Source organism: Gymnogyps californianus, chromosome Z (genome assembly GCF_018139145.2).
Source record: "Gymnogyps californianus isolate 813 chromosome Z, ASM1813914v2, whole genome shotgun sequence".
NCBI lineage: Eukaryota > Metazoa > Chordata > Aves > Accipitriformes > Cathartidae > Gymnogyps > Gymnogyps californianus.
The window spans coordinates 3,307,957-3,329,805 of NC_059500.1; the positions used below are offsets into that span (position 1 = coordinate 3,307,957).

General features: G+C 40.4%; 1 protein-coding gene across 1 annotated transcript; it reads left to right on the forward strand.

The window, feature by feature from the left end:
- The first annotated feature begins 3,563 nt into the window (after window positions 1–3,563).
- On the forward strand, window positions 3,564–16,157 carry CETN3 (centrin 3). The gene is made up of 5 exons (XM_050912487.1): window positions 3,564–3,633; window positions 6,432–6,567; window positions 8,291–8,405; window positions 11,039–11,230; window positions 15,723–16,157. The coding sequence occupies exons 1-5, from the start codon at window positions 3,617–3,619 to the stop codon at window positions 15,764–15,766; spliced, it is 504 nt and encodes a 167-aa protein (XP_050768444.1). The 5' UTR covers window positions 3,564–3,616; the 3' UTR covers window positions 15,767–16,157.
- The last annotated feature ends 5,692 nt before the right edge of the window (window positions 16,158–21,849 follow it).

Here is a 21,849-nt window from a genome sequence, read left to right on the forward strand (position 1 = left end):
TTTTGCTGGTAAAAACACATTAGGTTATATTAACACTGCACACAGTGGTGCAGCACAGGGATATCCAAGCTAGTCAGAAAGCAGTCTAGTCCTCTGAGGTGCATAATTAGCCCAGGCAATTGTAGTGTGATGTTAAATCACTTTACTACTAGCTTATACATTAATACCGTGTTGCTTTATGTAGTGTAATCACACCTCAGAGTGAGTTAGTGCTTCTACAGAGTACGTACAGGCAGAATATCCCTTCTCTGCTCCTCTCCTATGTTCCTACGTAAAGACAATAAAAGTCATTGTTATCTACCTACCCGCCTGCGGTGTGCAGGGGCGGTAAGCCTGGGCGGTGTAGGCTGGGCTGCAGGAGGAGCGGCAGACTTGCCACCTGGTTGTTCAGCTGCACAAGTACAGGCAGGAGCTGCCTCCACGGCAGGGGCAGAGCTGCTGTGCTTTGCTGTGCTGAGAGGAGGAACACACAGAAAGGTGCCACCAGGGACTACATCTCTCTGCACAAAAAGAAGCGTCTAAATTTACCATGAAAATAAAAGAACAGGCTTCATTGCATACTTATAGATTAAAGTAGGAACCAACAGTGTTATAAGACTTCTCTTTGCTTTTGCTGTGCTATCCAAAACCATTTTCAGCACATGGTTCCTCCAACTATTCAGTTTGGACAGGCTAATCTCACCAGTTTAATAACTGACTTTGTCTGTGTGTATTCCCATATATGCCCAACAGTGTCCTGGGAAGGCTATGAGGCATTCAACAGCAATTAAAATTGGAAAGCACGGGAAAAATAAAAGAACCCTGACACAGGGAGAAGGACTCAGGGAAGGTCCCTGGCCAACAATTCCGTGACTGTATCAGAGCTAGAGAGTAAGATATCGCCCAACAGTTTGATCCAGATGTACACAGGAGTACATTGCCAATCATCAAACTGGCAAGGACACATGGTATGTTCTTAATATGGCTTTACATTTTCACACTTATTTTGTGCTGTATGATTTGCTGTAAGTGACATGAACCCACAACACTTGAACTTGCATGAAATCTGCCTGAACAAAACTACTCCTTTAAAAATATTTGGATTAATTTTATTGACAAAGCAGCTTGTTGCTTTACATCAGAAGGTTCTGATATTTGATCTGATTTTGAACAGCCGGGATGAGGTCTGTAATCTCCTGGACCCTCAAATTCAGCTTGGGACAGGGGAACAGTAGAGTGGTTTCAAATACTAATAAAATTAGGAATAGAAAAGGAAACATACTGAAAGGGAAGATATGGCTGGCAGACAGTCCCACAAATGGCTTTCATATAGCAACAGACGAGTTTGAAAATAACTTAAAAGCTGAAGATACAGTTAATAATAAAGCCTTCAAGTATACCTCACAAATAAACAATTATTTTCCTTATTAAGCTGGCAATACATAGGTGTGAGGAACATGCTAGCGATATTCTAATTTATCCACTCTACTCATAAGAGGTAATTTTAGGAGTTTAGCCAGCTTTGAAAATGCAAGGGTTTGCAAGTCACAGCTACCATACCCAAAATCAAGTATTTATTTTTAGCTATTATTATTTGAGCCTGTCTTTTCAGTTTTGAATTCCTGGCACCTCCATTTCACGTGCAATACGAGCACTGCTGCCAGCTTTACTAAATTTACAAACAATGGCATTTTGGTTTCCGGAGCAGAGCTTTTGCCATAGCATCCCATTAAGAACAGCACCAGTTGCACTAGGAATCTGTCTGCTTAGAGACCTTCTCCCCTGAAGATCGTACAGTTTAGTGCAAAGAATAACCACACTACAATCACTGAGGGTTGTAAATGGTAAGACACTCTCCCTTCCTACACTTGCAAATGAGACTAGCTGGGAATAATCAAATTTAGAGGCAGAGCACACAGGGGTGCATTTATTCCTGTGGATTTTGTAGCCCTGAATTGCCCTTTTCTTTTCAAGCCCACCTCCACTGGTCACCTAACCAGGTTAGGCATGGGAAGCGGTTACAGCAGACCTGACCAGCAGAAGAGCAAGGAGTCCTACCCCTACAACCTGAAACCACTGCAGGAAGATTTGCTCTCACTTGTTCAGCAAAGCATGTTAGCACCTACAGGCAGGATTCACACAGCCAGCAAGCTTCCTACTAGCCGGCTGGAAACATGCAACAGAGCTGTATGTGTATTAGGTAGCTAAAGGCTGGAGGAAAGTGCTTAGTCAGCCGTGCATCTCCTCTCATTAAAGTCACGGCCAGCTCATTGGGCTTGGAGTTAAGAAGGCAATTTTCTAGCTCATCTTCTAAGTTTAGAAATAGAGACCTGAACCTGGATCTCCAGTTCCCAGCAGCATACCCAGATGGACATTCAGTATCAGGTATTTGAGTCTACCTGCCAGGGAGTAGCAAGGACAGGCGTGCTCCATGAGAGAGGACAAGCTGGAAGCCAAGGGCAACCCAACACTGGCAGGGATAGCGACCTCCCCGTGGAGTGCAGGGATGGTGATGGTAACCGGACCCGTCAGCAGCTCAGCGATTGCCAGACAACTGCAAGGTGATGACTCAAGTTCAAGGCCAGGCCACAAAGTCCGGTCAATATGTAATGTTGGCTCATTCACTGGTTTGCAAAGCACAAAAGTATTAATGGCAATGAGAACTGGAACTATATATTAAGGTCTTCAGTCTTCACGTAATACAGATTGCTTCCCCGCAAAATTTTTAGGAAGGCAAAGTCAGTACGATGTCAGAAAGGCTTGATAAAAATGTTTCCATAAACTCCGAATATTATGTGTGTGTGTATACATATTACAAGAACATGCCTATGAATCACATCTCCCCTCACGTTTCCGAGCTCTGATGCAGAGCTCCCAGACCCCCTCTTCAAGGTGCACAGCGAACAACAATTCTGAGTTGACAGAGACCAGGCCGCTTCTCCAAAGCACCGCCAACAACACCCAGGCGTACCGACAGCTGCCGCCGGGCACGCAGTGCCCGCTCCCCGGCTCCGGACGGCGGGAGCGCCGCCTCACACACCTCCTCCACACCCCGCCGTGCTTCCACACTCAAGATGGCGCCGTCCGACCCAGAGGCGGAGGGAGCGGGCAGGCCCTGGGGCCCCGGGGAGCTTTCTGCCACAGCCATGGCACCACCCAGGCTACAGAGCGGCGAGCAGAGGCCCTCCCGGGGCGAGCAAAGGCCGTCCCGGGAGCCCGCCGGCCGCGCCTGGGGCCGAGCGGTGCCGCAGCAGGCACCGCCATGGCCCACCGGCACCTCCTCTCACCTCTGCCCGCGCCGCGCTGCATTCTGGGTAGCGGCACCCCACACCGAAAACCCCGCCCTCCCCCCCCCCGCGGGGACGACGCAAGAGGAACGCCCCTCCCCCTTGAGTGGCAAACCCTTCAGCCAATAAGCGGGCGCTCGGCGCTCGGAGGCGGGAAGATTTCCTCCAGAGCCCAATCAGGCGGCGGTGGCGTGGCGAGGAGGGCGCGGGTTGGCGGGCGCCGGCGTCGTGTCGCGTTTCCAAGGGGAAGGGAGCGCGGCGGGGCCGTGCGGTGCGGTGCGGTCCGGTCCGGTGCGGCGCGGCTCGGCCCGGCCCGGCCCGCCGCGGCCCGGCTCGGGGGCGGCAGCAGCATGAGCTTGGCCTTGAGGTCGGTAAGAGCCGGGCGGTTTCCCCCTCGCCCCCTTCGGGCCCCGGAGCGCGGGCGGGGGGGGGCGAGGGGCGGCTCTCCGGGGCCCTCAGGGCCTTCGCTGTCCCCTCAGGGAGCCGCCGGGGGAGATCTTGGCGGAAGGCGGGGTGAGGCGGGCAGCGGCGGGGCCTGGGCGCTGGCGTGCGGCGGTGAAGGTCGTCCTCAGCCTCCAGCCGCTTATGTCTGATCCCTTCTGGGGGGGAGGGGGGGGGGGTCGTGGGCGGCCGGGGCGGATCAGGCCCGACAGCCGTCTGTTCGCCGCGGGAGGGTAGGGCCCGTCGCCTCTGGCTTTGAGAGGTTCGCTTCTGGGTTGTCTAAAGTCATACACCTTCAAAAAGCCTTTTAATAGGCGTTAAGTTAGGCTGCTGAGTGCTTTGTTTTAATTCTGATTCAGTAACTGTTGTATAAAGGGGCCCGGCTTATGAATTCTATACCTGGCACATCCTCGCCTTCAGGCGTAATTAATGTGCTTATATGGCATCTGTGGTCCTTAATTTTCAAGTCTGAGAGCTTCACGCTTCATATGGTAAAAGTGGTTCTAGAAGAAGCGGCACTAAACTACTTGCATTTAAGTAGTGCGCCATCGTTTGAAAAAATTTTTTTATGCTAAGCACTAAATAAACACTTGAGTAGCTAGATCCTTCTTCCAGAAGAGTTCAACGTTAATCTGCTTTCAGACTTCTAAATGGATTTCATCATTGCAGCTCGCGAAATGTGGGCTCTCTGGATCTGAGCTACTCTCCCAATCCTAATTATGTAGCCAGCTCAGAGTTATTTTAGTCCTTCCAAAAGCTATAGTAATCCAAAGCCTGTGTGAAATCACGCTGTCCCAATTGGTCTGCTAAGGACTTCTCACTCTTTGAGGATATTGAGGTCTGAGGCAGGTCCAGCTTGTGCAGCTTGTACTTCTCTTGTCTATGTTTCGAGTTTTTACTGATGTAGCTTCAGTGGTTGTTGAAAACTAAATCCCGGCTGTGTGTTTAATCTTTGGTTTTGATTAAACTTAGCAAATCCTTAAAGGAGAAGGAAAAGCAGCTCATTACAGGAGGTTTGGAAAAATAAATATCCTTGAAAAGCAGTCTTCTGTTCACTCATCAGTAATTTTTATGCATTTTACAGTAGGTGACACAGCACACATTTTGTCTCTAGTGCAAATAAACAAATGAGTGTAAAAAGCCTTTTCCTGGGAGCATAACCTAAATTATACAATAATTTAGGTTAGAAAGGACTTCTGGAAGTCATCTGCTCAGAGCAGGTCCCACTCAGAACTGAATGAGGTTGCTGAGCACCTTTTCCAGTTGGGTTCCAAAAATTTCTGACGATGGAGACTCCTCAGTCTCCCAGTGCAATTGTTCCAGCACATAAACACTTGCACTGGGAAAATGTTTCCCCTTACATCCAGCCGCAGTTTCTCCTCTTGTATTTTGTAGTTGTCTCTTGTCCTTTCACTGTACTCCTCCGAGAGGAACCTGTTGCTGTCTTCTGTGTAATAACCCTCTAGACAATGAAGGACAGCACTTAGATCCCCTCTCCTTAGCCCTTCCCCACCTCGTCCCTCTGCCCCACTCACCCTGGTCCAACCAAACCCAGCTCCTTCAGCTTCTCATACATCATGTGCTGCAGCCACCAGGCATGGTAGTCTGCCTTAGACCTTATCCATTTTCTGTACATCTCTCTTGTACTGGGGTGTCCACAGCTGGACACAGTACATCTGATGTGGCCTCCTGATCACAGAATGGAGGGGTTTTACCACTGCAATTAGCCATGCTTGTCACAGCGTGCTGCTGAGCTTCACGTGTGCCTGCTTCTTCCAAGAGTGTACCTTGAGTATTGTAACAGTCTTAGTTGATATCACTTGTTATCTCAAATGTACTATTTTTTATTTATTTTTTTAGAGTTCTTGCTCTGAAATGGACATCTTCCGGACAGTTACTCTGGGTACAGCAGTCAGTCTAATTGCTGTGAATAAAGCACAGTTACAGCAAAATTTACCCGTTACTAGCTTGGTCCAAAGTATCTTTTGTCAGTGCCATCCTTTTCAGTTTTTTCAAATGTTGTTCCCAATATACGAATCATGTATTTTCTGTCTGTTATGTGAAAATTTAATCTTCTTTCTAGACTAGCCAAGGAAAAGAGGACTGTCTTTGAGCAAGATTTGCTGATTTGGGGGCTTTTCTCTTTTGTATATACCAAAACAGAGCAAAAAGTCTTCAGAACAGTGTGTATGTGTGTGATTTAAAGGATTTTAAAAAATCCGTAAATGCCATTTATCTAAGAACTGTTACTGGGAACAAAGCCGATTTGTGGCACCTAACACCCGCTTTAGTAGCCACACAACCCAGTTGTCTGGCCTAGTTAAGCCTCCAGCAGCCTGTCTGTCTCAAAATTCTTTCTTCTAAGCTGCAGTTTAGAAATAAAGTGTTTTCAGGAGTTGTATCATTTCAACTGCTAATCTGTTCTTTAGCCTCAAGTATTCTTTTTAACTGGTAGTTTTTCTACCGTCTTTTGTTGTTGTTGTTATTTATTAACCAAAACGCCTGTGCTGTTGGGTGGGGGAGTGGAGGTGTCATTCAGCTTCACAAAAGAATTGTCTTTTTCAAGTGTTACTTTAAACTGGGAGGACAAGCTGGGAAAAGATTGAATAGAAAAGGTAACAATCTGTGCAATTATGGTGAGTTTCTTATTGGTGGAAAGTGTTATCTACAGTGGTATCTTCCCAGTAGAAATCAATTACACTTAATTTCTTTCTTCTTATATAGGAATGAGCTTTCAGTAGACAAAACTAAAAAGAAGAAAAGAAGAGAACTGACTGAGGAACAGAAGCAAGAAATTAAAGATGCCTTTGAGTTGTTTGATACAGACAAAGATAGAGCAATAAATTATCATGAATTAAAGGTAAAAGTTTTTTTCATTTAAACGGTTTTATGACAGATAATAAAATATATCTTTCTTAGTGAGTTTTTAAGATGTTGGCTGTATCTTTAAAAAATGCTTCATGTTCAAGATCTCTTGCTGGGCTAAAGGAATGAGGATATTTGGAGAGGGGGGGAAAAAAAAAGGAAATACTGGATTGGTGTAAGAATGAGCTTTTCTTCCCACACTGTATACTTGACACAGTAACAGAATTGCTGTAGCATCCTGCATGACACTGGCCTGAATGCTCCCCAGGGTTTAGCTTGGACAGATGACTAGGTGGGAAAAGCTCTTGAAAAGCTGTTTGGTTCTTTTTAAAGGCGCTGTATAATCTAAAGCTTGGTGTTGTGAAAATCCACAGGTTTCAGGTGCTTAGGTAAAAGATGTAAATCAAATTTGTAAAACTGTTGACTACAAGCCAGAGCTTACCCATTTGCATTTTTCAACAGGGAGCCTATGGCTTGTAGGAATGAGGTATGCGATTTGCTGCGTGTGGGAGGCTCAGTAGTTGCCCTTCCCAATGAAGGCTTCTCCTATTGATAGCTGTCGGCAAATGGAGGTTAGGATGGCAGTCTTTCCTAGTGAGTCCTCCCGTCTGGAAGTCTCTAGAAGTAGTACCTGAAGTTTATTAAGGTCTCTTTAAATCTTTTATGAATTTTTATTCTAATTATACTGGGTGAGATTCTTTTGGGAAGGAACACCTAATCCAACCTGCTGGCTCCACGTTCTGGCTCTACCAAGTAATTCAAAGGGGGCGGGGAGAAGTCTTATATTTACTTTAATTGCTGTTACAGGAATGTCTTGGGTATAGTGATTCGCTTCTCGTTATTTCAGAGTTCAGATATTTTATCTGTGCTGGAAGCCACAGTGAGTGGGGTTGTACTGGGGACTGTTTCGGGATGGTTAACACGCTTTTTCCAGTTACCGTATGCTTTGAATTCCCGGCTGTCATGATTACTTGCAAAGCTGTTTCTTAGCTGTCTAATTAAATACTGTGGCCCTGAAGATAATGCTATGGAAGAACAGAAATACATAAAGAAAATACTATCTCCTTCTCTACAAAATCAGCATACAGCATAGATTTTTGAAGGGCTACATCCAATAGGATTGTGGTTTTCCACTTCTAGTTTAGTGTATGTTCATCAGTTTGGAGGAAGTCAAGGTAGTGTGTGCTGAGAAATTGCCATCTCACTTGAAATGGGAAACTAAACGTGTACTCCTAACCTAATGGGAAAAATAAAAAATAGGTTTGTTTATGTTGTTCACTGGAAAAGCAGTGAAGTCACTTGTAAGAGGACTTGTAAACCCATGAACATATACACACTTAGTATGAATACTGAAGAATAATTTGAAGAATGATTTTCAGTTTTATCTTTGAAAAAGGGTCAGTACTTGAAATGTTCTTGGAAGTGAGGAAAATAAATCTACTTGTCCTAAGAAGCATTTGGTCCAGTCTGTAAAATCCCTGAAAATGCAAAGGCTATTTTTTTCGCTGTAACTTGATGTTCCATTTGCTAATAGTAGTTTTAGGCGATTTTTATATCCAAAGCTTTTTTCTTTTTATTAATTTTATCTATTATTGTTGCTAAACCACTGATACGCACCTTCTGTCTTGGGTAAGAAGGTAATTACTGAAAATAAAAAGAAATGTTAAATCCGTATTTTAATCTTCATGTGTGGTTGCACTTCCATTTTATTCCAAAAGGTGGCAATGAGAGCCTTGGGTTTTGATGTGAAAAAAGCTGATGTACTGAAAATACTTAAAGATTATGATCGAGAAGCGACAGGCAAGATCACCTTTGAAGATTTTAATGAAGTTGGTATGTGTTTGATTGTGTACCTTTAGAGAAATTTAGCCTATAGTAGTGACTACAATTTGGAAGCAGTACTTCTTGTACTTTTTCAGTTATCTAGTACTATTAAGAAATAGAAGTGGGAGATTTCATTTCATATTTTTCTTAATAAAAGTCAGTAGTGGAGGAAAATAAATCGTTGTATTCTGAATACTCAGTTTGATATGTAGAGATGAACGATAGCCACAGTATAAAAGGAAATAGAGTATACACAGTCCTAATCTTTTTCAAACTTACACAAAGGACTAAATGCTAACTTAAAATGTAGATATTCTTGTGATGTTTATGGATTTTGTAAGATTCTCCTTCCTGCTGTGGAAAAAGTATTTGGCATGGAATTTCACGGGAAGGAGTGTATACACAGACAAACTGTAAACTGAATACAGACTTCATATATAACAAAGATAAGAGAAATTGAAGCAGATGTTAAATATTCTACTTCAAGGATTTTCAACTGTTGATAAAAACAGTGGAATTTCATTAGGCTGTTTCTTTCATCTGAAGATTGTGTATTGCAGGTTGACATACTTTATGTAGTGATCTGCAGAATTTTTAAAGATTAGAGTTTAACTTTCTTTGAAGATTTTTTGGCTGTTACACATAGTTTATACTTTTGCGTACAATTTATGTTTATTAAAAAAATAAGCTGTGTAGGAATTCTCCATGTATGGCTTTGTATCTCTATTTCATTTTCCCAGTCCATGTGTTCAAGGTATTATATTTCTGTAAATTTTCTGGAAAAAAACAAAACCCAGTGTAGTATGTGTGTATTTGCTCTTGGCTACGAATAACAATCTCCTTAATGTGGCAAAACAGTTTTTGATTGAAAAGTGGCAAATTTTAGTGATTTAACAGGTTAGAATTGGACAAAATGTGTAGCTAATGACAGATAATATTTTTGTAGTTGTGTTCCAGATTAGAGCAAATCAGAAGTCAGAAAAGAACCAAAAGTAAAGCCTATGGGGAAATAAATCAGGACTGATCAAGTGTGGGGAAAAAATAAGAAAAAAAGTGAGAGTGTTGATTTAGTAGGAATAATAACAAAACTATAACATCATCATTATGCTAATATTATATAATAGAATATACTGTAATTACTGTGTAATTCTTTTTTAATTCCTGATATCCAGTCCTGTCATTGTTCATTGTTTCCTGTTTCTGTCCTGGCTATCAATACAGGCAGTCAATAAGTCCTGTGAGAGGCTGGGAAAATTCTTGTAGAAAGCACAATATATACTTGGAAGGCGATCGAACCTGCCCCAAAACTTGAATTGGATTTGAGTGCTGCTATGATGCAATATGACCTTGACACAGAATTAAACATGATACCAGTTCTAGCAGAAAGATCAGGGAGTTAGAGAAAATAGGTTATAGAAGCTTTAATTGTGAAGAGCTGCTGAATAAAGCTAAGCAATTCTAGAGCCATCAATTTTTCATAATTTAATGTTATTTATGGTTTTAAATGTAGGAATGGCCCATCTGAAATGTATAAAGATGCAATTATGTTTTGTCTTGTTTTGTACAGTCACGTTACTTATAATATTTAGAGATGTAGTGTGTTATTGTTCTTCAGCTAACTTTGCAGTTGTCTTTTTGCCACAAAAGGTAGAATTTTTCAAATGATGTAATACTGTAATGCACTGTAGTTGTTTTAAATGAAAATATTTAAATATAGGGTAAATCTGAGGGATTTATGTAGACATATAAACTTCATTGCTGTAGTGAGCTTATATGAGCTTGAATCTAATTTTTTTCTGTCAAGTTCGCTAAGCCAGAGCAGGCATTCCATCTGCAGGCAGTAGCAGATGCTAAGTGGTTCTCGATGCACAAACGGGGTTGATGTGTTTTTAATGGCTTGATGAAAGTCATAAATAGCAAGCCCTGTAATACAAGACTAGCAGGTACAAAGATGTGAAGATACATTACGGTTGGTTGGTCTGAAATAATTACTAGAAAAATATTTTATGTGGCAAGTTTGTCTTTTCTGTTACAGAAACTGACAAATGGTTGTGATGAAGGGAATAATAAAGACTGATGAATCCTTTCAGAACTAACATCTTGCAGTTCATAGCAGTGTCCTTCTCATAACCCCTGGGCTTAGTTTTTTTTGGTTTTTTGTTAGTGTGGTTTTGTATCTAAAAGAGAGGTTCCACGTGAATGTTTTTCATTATTTAGTGTTTCAGTGTTCTCTCCAAGTCAAAATTCTGTCCTGATCAAAACATATAAAATAAAAAAATTCACATCTTCATCTGTCAGAGCTGATGTTTTTTCTGAAAGGTAAGTTTGGAACAGAGGAGGCAATGTGTATACTTTTAATTCCTATTGAAAAGTGTGTTGGAAGCATGGCTGTGTCTAAATTGCCATGTAGCGTTCCACTGCAACAGGAATGTCCCAAAGAGAAACTCAGCTTGAGAAAAGAGAGATGAGGAAGAGAGGTCAGATAACAGCCAAACAAATATGCATGTTGAATTGAAATATATAAAAATGAAAGAACGGGTGAAATTGGACGTGTATGTTCTTCATATTGCCTCAGTCTACTAAGGTCATTCTGAGTTTACCCTTCAGAATTTTTTAGTCTAACTTAAGTATCCTTCTTACAGTGACAGACTGGATATTGGACAGAGACCCACAAGAAGAAATACTCAAGGCATTCAAATTGTTTGATGATGATGACTCTGGTAAAATAAGCTTGAGAAACCTGCGCCGGGTTGCTAGAGAATTGGGTGAAAATATGTCTGATGAAGAACTACGGGCTATGATTGAAGAATTTGATAAGGATGGAGATGGAGAAAGTACGTGTTAGCAAACAAAAACCCATATAGTCTGTTTTTCTCCCCTTTTTAAATGTGGTTTTGTTGTGAAAATGTCCTCCTTGGTTTCCTTCTAAATAACTTTCAGCTCAAACTTAGTTTAGCTTACAAATAATGGAAATTATTGTTTTTGACAGCTACTAGTCCTGGAAACACGCCTTGGAGTCTAAAAATCAAGTTGATTTCTCAAGTTGATTCACCACTAGCTCTTATTCAACCAATGTCTGTTAAAAGATTGGTCAAAGTGTAGTTGAAGGTGGAGGTAATTGAACTGGTACACGGGAGATTCCATGTACCTACATTACATTTTTATTTCCTTATGAATCAGTAAAAGGATTAAAATGCTACGAGAAACTCTCTTGATTGCCTAGTCAATATTTCTTAAGTGGTGATGTGTCACTGTTGTGATTTCAGCATGTTAGTCAGATATGGAGTATTAAGCTAATAAATCATGCAGGATGTACCCTGGGTCTGTGCAGGATCAGCTTGGATAGGTCTTCAGTGTACTTCTGAACCTCAGAGTGCTACAGAGCATAGTGTGAAAAATGGGTCTTGGCAACTGGCAAGGTCCATACAGAGTGGGCTGCAGAAGGGATTTATTAGCTAGATAAAGAATGAATTAACAAATCCAGTTTGATACTATGCTTATTAAATCTTCTTGAACACTGAAACTTAGGTTTTTTTCATTAACTTTGAAAACACCCTTATGTTTACACCAGAAACATTAATATGTGAATTTCAGGGACCACTCACTTCAGACCATGTACATAAACACTGCGTTTTTAACAGTCATCGAAACCTATTTGTGAGTTTTTCTTTCAGGACGGTGACTCATGTCTGAGATTTCACTAGCAGTTCATCAACTTTTCCAATTACAATAGTATTTCTACTTGTGAGCCGCTGCATCTGTTGGACTCAAAACTCTCACTACTAGTGAAAAAAAAATTGTGTTGTCACCCTTGTGACAGACACTCCTCCCCTCTATGCTGTTTGAGATAGATGTTCTTCCATACTTGGGAATACAATTACTCAAGTACTGAAACAACCCCTTTTCTTACAAGAGGAAGAGCAGGACATTTAAACATGGTCAGTGGTGTGGAAATGTGAACCTTTTGTTCCGTTGTAGTGGTGTAAATACGGAGCCTGGAGACAAAGATAGTGAAAGGTCAGTGATTCAACTGCCAAAAGAGTGTTAATGTTGACACTGTTATTACTAAAGGAAGTGTTGAAAAAAGCGTGTGATTTCTTGCCTTTTGGAGCTGTTGTTTTCTGATATCTCTCTATGGTCTGAGGCCGTGGTTCCTTAATAAATCCATACTGCATAATTTTGATGTTCCTCCACGCTCCCAGCTGTGTCTTCCCACCTGTTTCTTGCACTGGCAGTATCTGATCCCACAGGTGAGATGTTTAAGGGAGCTAAGCCGGGAGAAAACCATTCATTTAGGTTTTTAAGTGTTATTTTTCTTTCTGCTTAGATCTCTGAACTGTCTCACTGCTTGATCAGATTTTCGTGTGGCTGCATCCTGAGAAAATAGATTTTGTGTTTTCTCAGTGTTTCCTATAGGATAATGGAAGCGGGTCAGTATAGCGAAAGCTGCAAATCCTGTTTTCAGGCGCCTGTCTGTGTGCACTGACACACAAGATTGCAGCTGTGAATTCTGGTAGACAACAGGATACCTATTTACTTCTTTTCAGTAGCTGTATAGCAGGCAAGGAATGATGCCTGTTTTCTCAGTCCATTAGATTGATTGCTAGTCTAGGTAGATACTTTGATTTTGAGCTTGTTTTGCTTTTAAAAGGAAGAGTTGTAAGGACATTGCATTGATAGGTTTACTTTTTTTTTTAAGTTTTGAGGGGTTTTTTGTTTGTGGGTTGTGTTGGGTTGTTGTTTTTTTTTTTTACGGTGTAGCTGTAGAGGTGAGCGAGAGTAAAAGTCATCTGCAAGCATGTTTTATTCTATGTTGCCATCCTGGAGCTGCCAACTGAGATGTCAGAATCATGGATCAAGGATGTTTTTTTGTCACGTGGCTATTTGGTCACTACAAATTGAAGTAGACCATTAGCTCCTTTCAGGAAGATTACTGAGTCATAATTATTTTGGGTCAGTGCTACATTTTTGAATTCAAATTGATCAGCTAAGAGTGGGTGGCTCAGTTTCCTTATTCATTCATCCGTTCATTCTCTTTGTTAGAGCAGTCAAGCACAAGATCAAATATGGAAGATTGACAGCGTAATGCTTGTATATGGTGCTGTTTATCCTTAAGGTTCTGTGTATTTTCTGTTCTTTAAAGAAAACTGGTGCGGTTTCTAGCTTTTTAAGATTCATTCTGAAAAAGTAAATAATCCTGTGAATCACTGTTCCATTTAGCTTCAAACATCTGGGTCATGTAGCAAAATCTTGCTGTCATCTAATTCTTCTTTTCCTGCCAAAAAAAATTATCTGAAACTGTTAGTCAGTAGCATTTTTAATTGATACTTCAAATACAGGAATAGTACCACTTGTGGTTTAACACCCTTCTTACGTTTGAGAGATTGTTTTGCTCATAGTGACATAAGGTCTGTTGTGTGATACCCAGGCAACTTGAACCCTTGTGTTTCCAGCAAAACCACTGAGCAGTACTGGTACGCCATACATAAGTTTCTGGAGAAGAAAGTATTTTTGACATATTTCTGTCTGCCTTAAAAACGTAAATAGCCTTATTTTCATATTCCTGGTCTTAGGAATGACTTCTGTTTTGGAGTATGACTATTTTTAGAATCTCCATGCTGTCAGTTCATGCGGTTTTTGTCGTCTTGCATGGATGTATCTGTAGGAAACAAGATCCAGTCTTAGGTCTCAGATTTTGGCACAGAATTAGGAAAAAAACCCTTCATTGAAATAATATGCTCCTTTAGCTCTCCAGAGTCTAAGTCAACATTTTCTTCGTATTAGCTGTGATACTGGTTTTTTCTTTTAGGATCATTTGTGTCATGGAATTGAGGGAAATCTGGTGCTAGGAAAGACTGATTGCTTATGATCTCGTTGTGCTTAAGTTGTGAACAGATCCTAAGTCTGAGGAGGATTAACTGGGTTACTGGGAACTGTCACTACACTTCTCTTTGCAGTTTGTTTGAATGTTACAAAATGTATTTGTCATTATAATACTGTATTTCCACTTTGCAGCATTGTTTAACAAAGATGTTTTACACCAGAGAATATTTTGGGGAGGATGCTTGTATTTGTGCTGTTATTGTGCTGTTACTGTGTTACTGTTGTGTGATAAAGCTGTGGAAATGCTTTTTAAAGTCACACATTCAACATAGTGCTTATGTGTAGTAGAACATCATGTAGCTATATGATGGAGTGATATTTCAGAGTATAGGGTCTTAAGCTAGACTAAATCTACTTGTTTCATATTTTTTGACGTGTCGCAACAAGGCAGATTTAAGTTTATTTTTTTTATTCTTTAACATCGTTGGATTTGTTTAATTTTCTTCTGGCTGTAAATGTAGCTCTTACTTTGCAGTGCTTTGTTTAGGAATAGCTTGGGCACGTTGGCCGGGACAGATAATTGTCAGGGAGAATTCTTCATACGTGTCTGGTCTTTTGCATACCACTGACTTACACTAATCATTCCCCGCTACAGTAATTAGTTACAGAGTGAGCATATTCATTGGTTAACTCTTTTACAGTGTCTCTGTTTTAACATATGAGTAAGGTCAATAGCTCAGGTATAAGTGCAGCAAAATAATTAATGACTGCTAATTAATTTATTATTATGACTTAATTTCTTCAAGTAGATTTGTGTAAAATTTCTGTTAATTATAACTGAAGAATGAAGAAAGTTCAGATGGGGAAAAGCTTGTCAAAAGTCCATTTTAATTCTAGCTAATTTATGGAATCATTAGTAAATTATCTTAAAACTCATTTTGTATTTGGCAAGTGTTATAGGTTTGAGAGAGAGAGGAATAGCATGGTTGAGGGGGGAGCAGTTTGGACATAAATGTCTGACTCATGATTTTAAGAATAAAACTGAATTTGATCGTAACTGGTTTTGTTGCTTGGTTTATCTACTATTTTTAACATTTTTATAAACTTTAAAAATCATGATAATAAAGTAGTGTGTTTTTGCATAGCCATCTTTTTACGTACTTTTCTCAGTGTTTTTTTCTATCTTGTTTTGCTTTTAGAATATTTTTACTTTCATAATTAGAAATAATAGCTTGTTATATGTAAGCTAGATTCTGGCTTAAGTATTCCACGTAATTAAGCTTGCATTCTGACTTTTCCTTTTACATGAAAAGAAAGTGCAAAATCTCTGTTGTTCTAGAAGCAAAAAATGCAAACTTGTAAACCCTGGTTAGTAATGGATCAGACACAATGAATACTAACGGAGAAACCTTTAAGTAAAAAGTATAATGCAGATATGCATTATTTTCTTTTATGGTTTATGGATGTTTGCTGTTTGTCTAACGATTTTCTCTTTTTCTACAGTCAATCAAGAAGAGTTCATTGCTATTATGACTGGAGATATTTAGCATTAGAAGAAAAGAAATGAACTCAGCACAAAAGGGAGGAGTCATTGGCAGCTTCCATTACAACATTTTGTACTTCCATTCATTTCTGTAGCTGGAGTGATGCAGAAAATTACTTTCCTCACAGGACCAAAATAGAGACAGGTTATATGCACTGATAGTTCAGTACTTTGTATCATTAAATATTATCGCTAGAATAATTGATATATCATTTTAGAACAAGTAAGTAATGCTGCATTTCAGAATGTTCGAGTACTCATTTGTACAATAGCTTTGTATAAGATTTCTAATTATAAGAACTTTTTGAGATTGACTTTGTGTTAGCATTAGCTGTGGCCTTGGTTTTGATACATAAGGTTTGACAAACTTCCATTTTAATAAAATGTTCTTTACTATTGCTGCTTGAAAGTCTTATTTTTGTAGTTTAATCTGAACTGGAATATAATGTAAAATCCTTCAGGGAAAAGATTCTTTTTTCATTTATAGGCTTGTACTTCCGCTGTTCTAGATGAATTCTAACATTAAATGAACAAGCATTTGCATCCTCAAAGATGCAATTTATTAATTCTGTATTACCCCTGTGTGATAGCAAAGGGCAGGCAACTATGCATGATGATAAACTGGATCAAAAAGCTGCTTAAATCACCCAGATGTCAGCCAGCAGCTCTCTCTTCAGTATCTACAGCTCTGATAGCTGTGGAGACAGTGACAACTGTTTATGATGAGTAGGTGCTCTTTCTGCGGTATCTAGTTAGAAGAAAAGCATCACAGGGAATGAACTTTTAAAGTAGTTGAAGAGACTGGATGTATTTCTAGTTTGCCAGGTGTCTTCCAGAAGAGTTCCTGTGGGTTGATCGTCCAAACTTCCTGTATATTAGTTGTAGTTTATTCTTTTTAAATTTTGCTCTCCTTATATATCAAAAAATGTAACTTTAAATCTTGGTTAATCCTGTATTCATCTTTATTGTCAGAAAAGCACGTGCGTTCTAACTGTCAGTAATCCTGGGGTTATGAACAGGTTTGCCCTGCACAAACAATCAGAGCTTGGAATTTATTGAAGACAGAAGTTAAGGTCATCAAAGTTAATAGATTTTTCCTATTATTTTCAAGTGTGTATTGTAACTGTTCTTATCTGTGAAATACTGTGTTGCACTCTATTAAGCCATCAGTACCAGTCCATTCATATAGAAAGTTATAGCAATTCAAAATGACTAGCAGTGGCTCCATGTAACTGATCAAGTATTATGAACAGACACCTCATGCAGAACCCCAGTGGGCTGTGTGGCCAGCAGCTGGCATTGCCGTGCTGGATCACTCTCACTCAGAGAGACGTCTTTCGAACAGCCTTTGCTAGGAAAGGACATTCTTCCTGTTGAGATATTTTCATTTTTATTTTTTTCAAAATTAATTATGCAAATATAATGGGGGAAAATGGTAGGGATAAAATTAATACGAAATTTCTGGGAATGAAGGAGTAATTGGTATTTGCCAGGAAATTGAAGTCTTCTTAATGTTCAGTTAATGTCTCAGTTTTAAAGTTTGGGTAAAACTTCCTCTCTGCTGTATCAGAGGTGGATTTTATAAGCAGGGTCTTGCTGAAAAAGTAAACGGCATGAAATATTTGCAGGATGAAGATTGGTGTTTATGCAGAAAAATTCTGCCATATATAGTATAGACATACTTTATTTTTTAATATTAATTTCAGTATAATAGTTGGGAAAGCAGAAAAATAAGAGTTGAAGGATTCTACCATGCAAGAGAAAATGTTGCTTGGGAATAAATACAGCAAACTTCTTACAAGTCAAGTAAAATGCTTTAGAATCCAATAGCAAAAAACCGCACACAAAATGTAAAACTTATTTAAAAAACCTGTACCATTTAAAAAAAAAAACAAACACAAAAAACAATCCAACTTTTAACCAGTATTTTGCGTTCTTAGGAGATTTGTTTGGAAGGTGAATAGGGGAAAAGATTCAGTGTTTGGGACTGAGCCTATGAACTGCTCTTAACAAGTATTTTCTAGGAATAATATGGGAATTGTCCCCTTCAGTAGTTTCTGGCTTTGCTCTTCTTATATAAACTATTTCAGGGACATTTTTATTTTCTGCAGACAGTAAAAGTGATAGAGAACTTAAAAGGTCCCTTTGTAGTCATCAAAAAACTTTTTACCCGAGAATCATACCTTTATTCTGAATGTGCAAGTTTTCTAATACTCTGCTGTGGCTGTTGCATGAATGGCTTTTACGGGGATGTTACCATTCTATTCCTCCATAGATGGCTGGTAATTATTTCTTCATAGGTGTCACTTTCTGTTTGTAACTCTTGCAGCAGGATGCACTTTGCCTCTTTTGGATTGATGCCTTATTTCTAGCTTTTGCAATGTACTTGAAAAAACCTTACTTTATTCTTGCAGATGTGGCAGCACTTGTTACGGGCTAGATAGCAATAGTGTAACACTCCATAAGCACAGGCCAGTGAACTGGAGAGGTCTTGTAAGTTACTGAGGCTGTGGGAGTGGCACAGAAGAAAAGAAAAAGAAACAATCAGCATAGTATTTAGTGATATTGTCTCAATGTTTGGCTTTGCTTTTTCTCTGCATTTCATTGTTTGGGAGATTTCTGCATTCCAAACCCATGCTTGTTTTGTGCTGCTGACTGGTAAGCTTCTTACTGTTTTGTGTACTGTTGCAATTTCTGTTGGCATTTCTTGATATTCACCGACTGACAGTAATTGTGGTAGATTGGAGTCCACAGCTTGGTGAGATCTGAGCTTGAAACTGTCTGCTTGGCCCCAGCGTTGACGCATGCATTCCACTCTGTATGTTTTGTGGGGCTCACACCTATCCTGGTGCTTTTTGGTAGTTCGCTTGGTGTATCATACAATACAGATTCCCAGTTTTTGTCTTTGATATCAGAGGAAGAAGAGAGTCATTTGGTGGCACACATCTTGTCTGTTGTAAAACAGTTTCAAGGTTCAACAGTCGTCATTACATATGTAAAAGCTGTGCTGTGAATGTGTGCTTTATTTCTAGGCTTGCAAAGGTGGGTTAGTGTTAAAATAGCAGGGTCTGATCTGGAGTACCTGGGACAAATGCTGCTCTGTCGCCTCTGCTATGGAGGGCAGTGATGTCTGGTAGAAGTCCAAAAATGGCAGCTAAGGGAATGTCATAATCCACTGCACTGAAATCCACTGGAGCCTCTCTTTAAGAGCTTACTGTAACAACAGTTTAACTGTGCCAACTAGTCCATCACTTCCCTAATTAATCCCATGCAACTTTGAGGAAATGGAGAACCTCAAAACGAATAAAAATACCATGTCAGAGTGCAGCGTATACCAAATGTTACTCTGCTGACTTATTTTAGAACAGTCTTTTCAGTACTAAGTTTGTCACGTCAAACATTTTTGGTTTGTGTTTATTCATGGGAGAGTTCCCGTGGCACAGTTAAGTCATCGAAAGTCAGAAAATGCCAATGTTAAGCTTACATATGCCTCATCGTGTGGAAGCTCAGCCCGAGTTCTGAAACACCTCCGGAGCGCTCTGGTGACGTGGCCGTCTTCACCACATGCAGCAGAGCCTTGCTTAACCGTGCCCTTGGAGCTTGGCAAAGAGGAAAAGGAAAACCACGACAACTTGGCTGGCAACGGCGCGGAGGCTGAAGAGGCAGTTTGTGAAGGGAGGGATGAGCAGAGAGGCACCGGGAAGAGACCCAGCTGGCCCCGAGCTCGGAGCAGAAGGAGAGGGGGTCCGTGCTGAGGCACGGGTCTGTGCAAGAGAAACGGCAGCCCGAAGGGGAGGGCGTCTGGGTCCGTGTTGATCTCTCTGCCCCCGGGCTCCCCTCAAGTTCATAGCATAGCTCATGGGTACATCTTCCCTTCTTGCACCGTGGGCGCAGCTCAGGAAGACGAGACTGGCATTGTAGGAGGTTATGTGTGGTGGTTATGGCACGAAGCTGAGTGTGGAGAAATCCTTCAACTTCTAAACTTCTGCCCTAAGCAAGTTTTGCAGGCGATGTGGAGTTCTGGGATGTCGCAGCTTAGTAAACTTTGTTAGCAGAGGTTTTTATCACAAATTACACAAGAACAGAGGATAAGGACAGTTGCACTAAATCCGGTTGCCCCGTAGGTTGCTTGTAGTTGCTCATAACCCCTCACACAGTTGGGAGTTTTTTGTTGAGTCGCATCTGATGGATGCACTGCTCGCGTAAGCAGCCCTTTACTTGTTTTTGTCAAACTGGGTCCTACTGTTAAGCAGACAATGGCTGTGACTGCGACTGGCCTTGCTGCACGCAGAACCATGTCTGAAGTGAGAGCTGTGTTTTTCTTTGACTTCTCCATTAGGTCAAGGGTTTGTAGAAGATAGCGGCTGGCACTAGCAAAACTTTTGCGCCAGTCATTTTCCACGGTGCTCTTGCAGAGGGATAATTGCTGCTGAAGTAAGCCTGTAGGGATGCTGAGACTGTTTTCATCCTTGAGTAACAAAAGAAAAACGATTCCACTGAGGGGAAAAAGAAGTCAGTGTTTTGAGCGCTTCTACCTTCCCTGAGGTACACTGAGGGAAAATCTGGACAAATCCATTTGGACAGTCCCACTAAGTTGTCACACACTTTAACAGAAAATCAGTAGAAACATCATAAACATCTAGAGAATCTGCAAGTATCTTACTTTTATGATAGTGCAAATGGCTCATCTACTGTAAAACTGTTGCTAAGCAAACTGAACATGTTGGCAATTACCAGCAGTCAGAAGTGATAGCTATCAGAATATATAATAAGTGGGAACTTTCCATATGTAGGTCTTTTTGAAACTACATATGAATGTTTAGCCAGTGGAGGTTGTATTTGCCACTTTTTAGCCCTTACTGTTTTGAAAACTACTTGACTTACAAAGGAATATTTAAAGGAATTCTGAAGGAATAAATAAGGAAGTTTAAAGGAGTAATTCCTTTAAAATATTCCACTTAGAGGAATAAAGAATGGGCTTAGCAGGAAAGGGCTACTTTACTAAGAGAGATCCATTTAGAGCTAGGTAGCTAGACAACACTTTATAAATAAGATTGCTTAGAATATTTTGCAGAAATGCTTGCTTTAACATCTGGATAAACTTTTTTTTGTTGCGGAGCTTAATTCTGAATGCATTATTTCAATTATAATTTCATAAAGTGAACGTCTGAAAGGACCTTTTGGGGGAGAGGCTTTGGGGGGAGTTGTTGGGGTTTTTTTTTTTGGGGGGGGGGGGGGGGGCGGGGAAGTGACCTTGAAATTTGACTGATAATAAAGCCTGCTTTGTTGGTGTGAATAGGATTTGGACAATTTGTGTTGGCAGAAACTTGCAGTAGTTTACACCAAGTTCTGTAACCTTTTCTTGCTTGAAGGATTTTCCCAGGTGTTGGAAGGAACCCTTCCCAGCCCGCTGCGGGAGGCAGACACATTGCAACACAGCAACTGTAGCAACTGTAAGTGGAAATGTAGGATAGGAAGGAAATGTCTTAGAAAACAGTTATCCATTGAAAAAGGAGCTGTGCAAGCTCATATAATAAATAGATTTGTTTTAATCCAGTTGTGATGGGTGGGGCAACCCAACCACCTAGTGCTCTCTTGTTTAGTGAAAGGCAGAGCTACAGTAATACAGGTCGAAACTACACAGTAATGTGCTGTACCAAGGGATGCAAAAAGGAAAGTAGTAAAATATCTGTATGGTACTTGTGATTGCTGTATACACAAACAAAACAATCACAGGCAAACAAGCAAAATAAAATGAAATAGTAAAAATGCTAGTTAATATAGCTCATACTACAGACCTCCCTTAAAAAGGCATTTAAAAAAAAAAAAAAAGGGCAAAAATGTCTGAAGGCTTAAAGAGTATGGTTTGTGTCCCTCCTCCTTCTCCAGGGTTCCTCAATGCTGAGGAATAATCCTGCTCAAGATTTTGCAGTTTGAAGGATGCATTAAAGTCAGTTCTTCAGTCTCCATTGGAAGTTAGATAATTCCCCGGTACTTTTAAAAGAGCAAAACATAACTCCCACTATCCTACCTGAGACTTCTTCAGCTAATAAAATAGATACTGATGTCTGGAGCTATGTGAGTGAA

Bases quoted from the DNA above. Each gene is read 5' to 3' on its own strand.
- CETN3 (XM_050912487.1), top strand. The intron at 6,568-8,290 runs GTAAAAGTTTTT...TTATTCCAAAAG, and splicing joins TAAATTATCATGAATTAAAG to GTGGCAATGAGAGCCTTGGG. The intron at 8,406-11,038 runs GTATGTGTTTGA...TCCTTCTTACAG, and splicing joins TGAAGATTTTAATGAAGTTG to TGACAGACTGGATATTGGAC.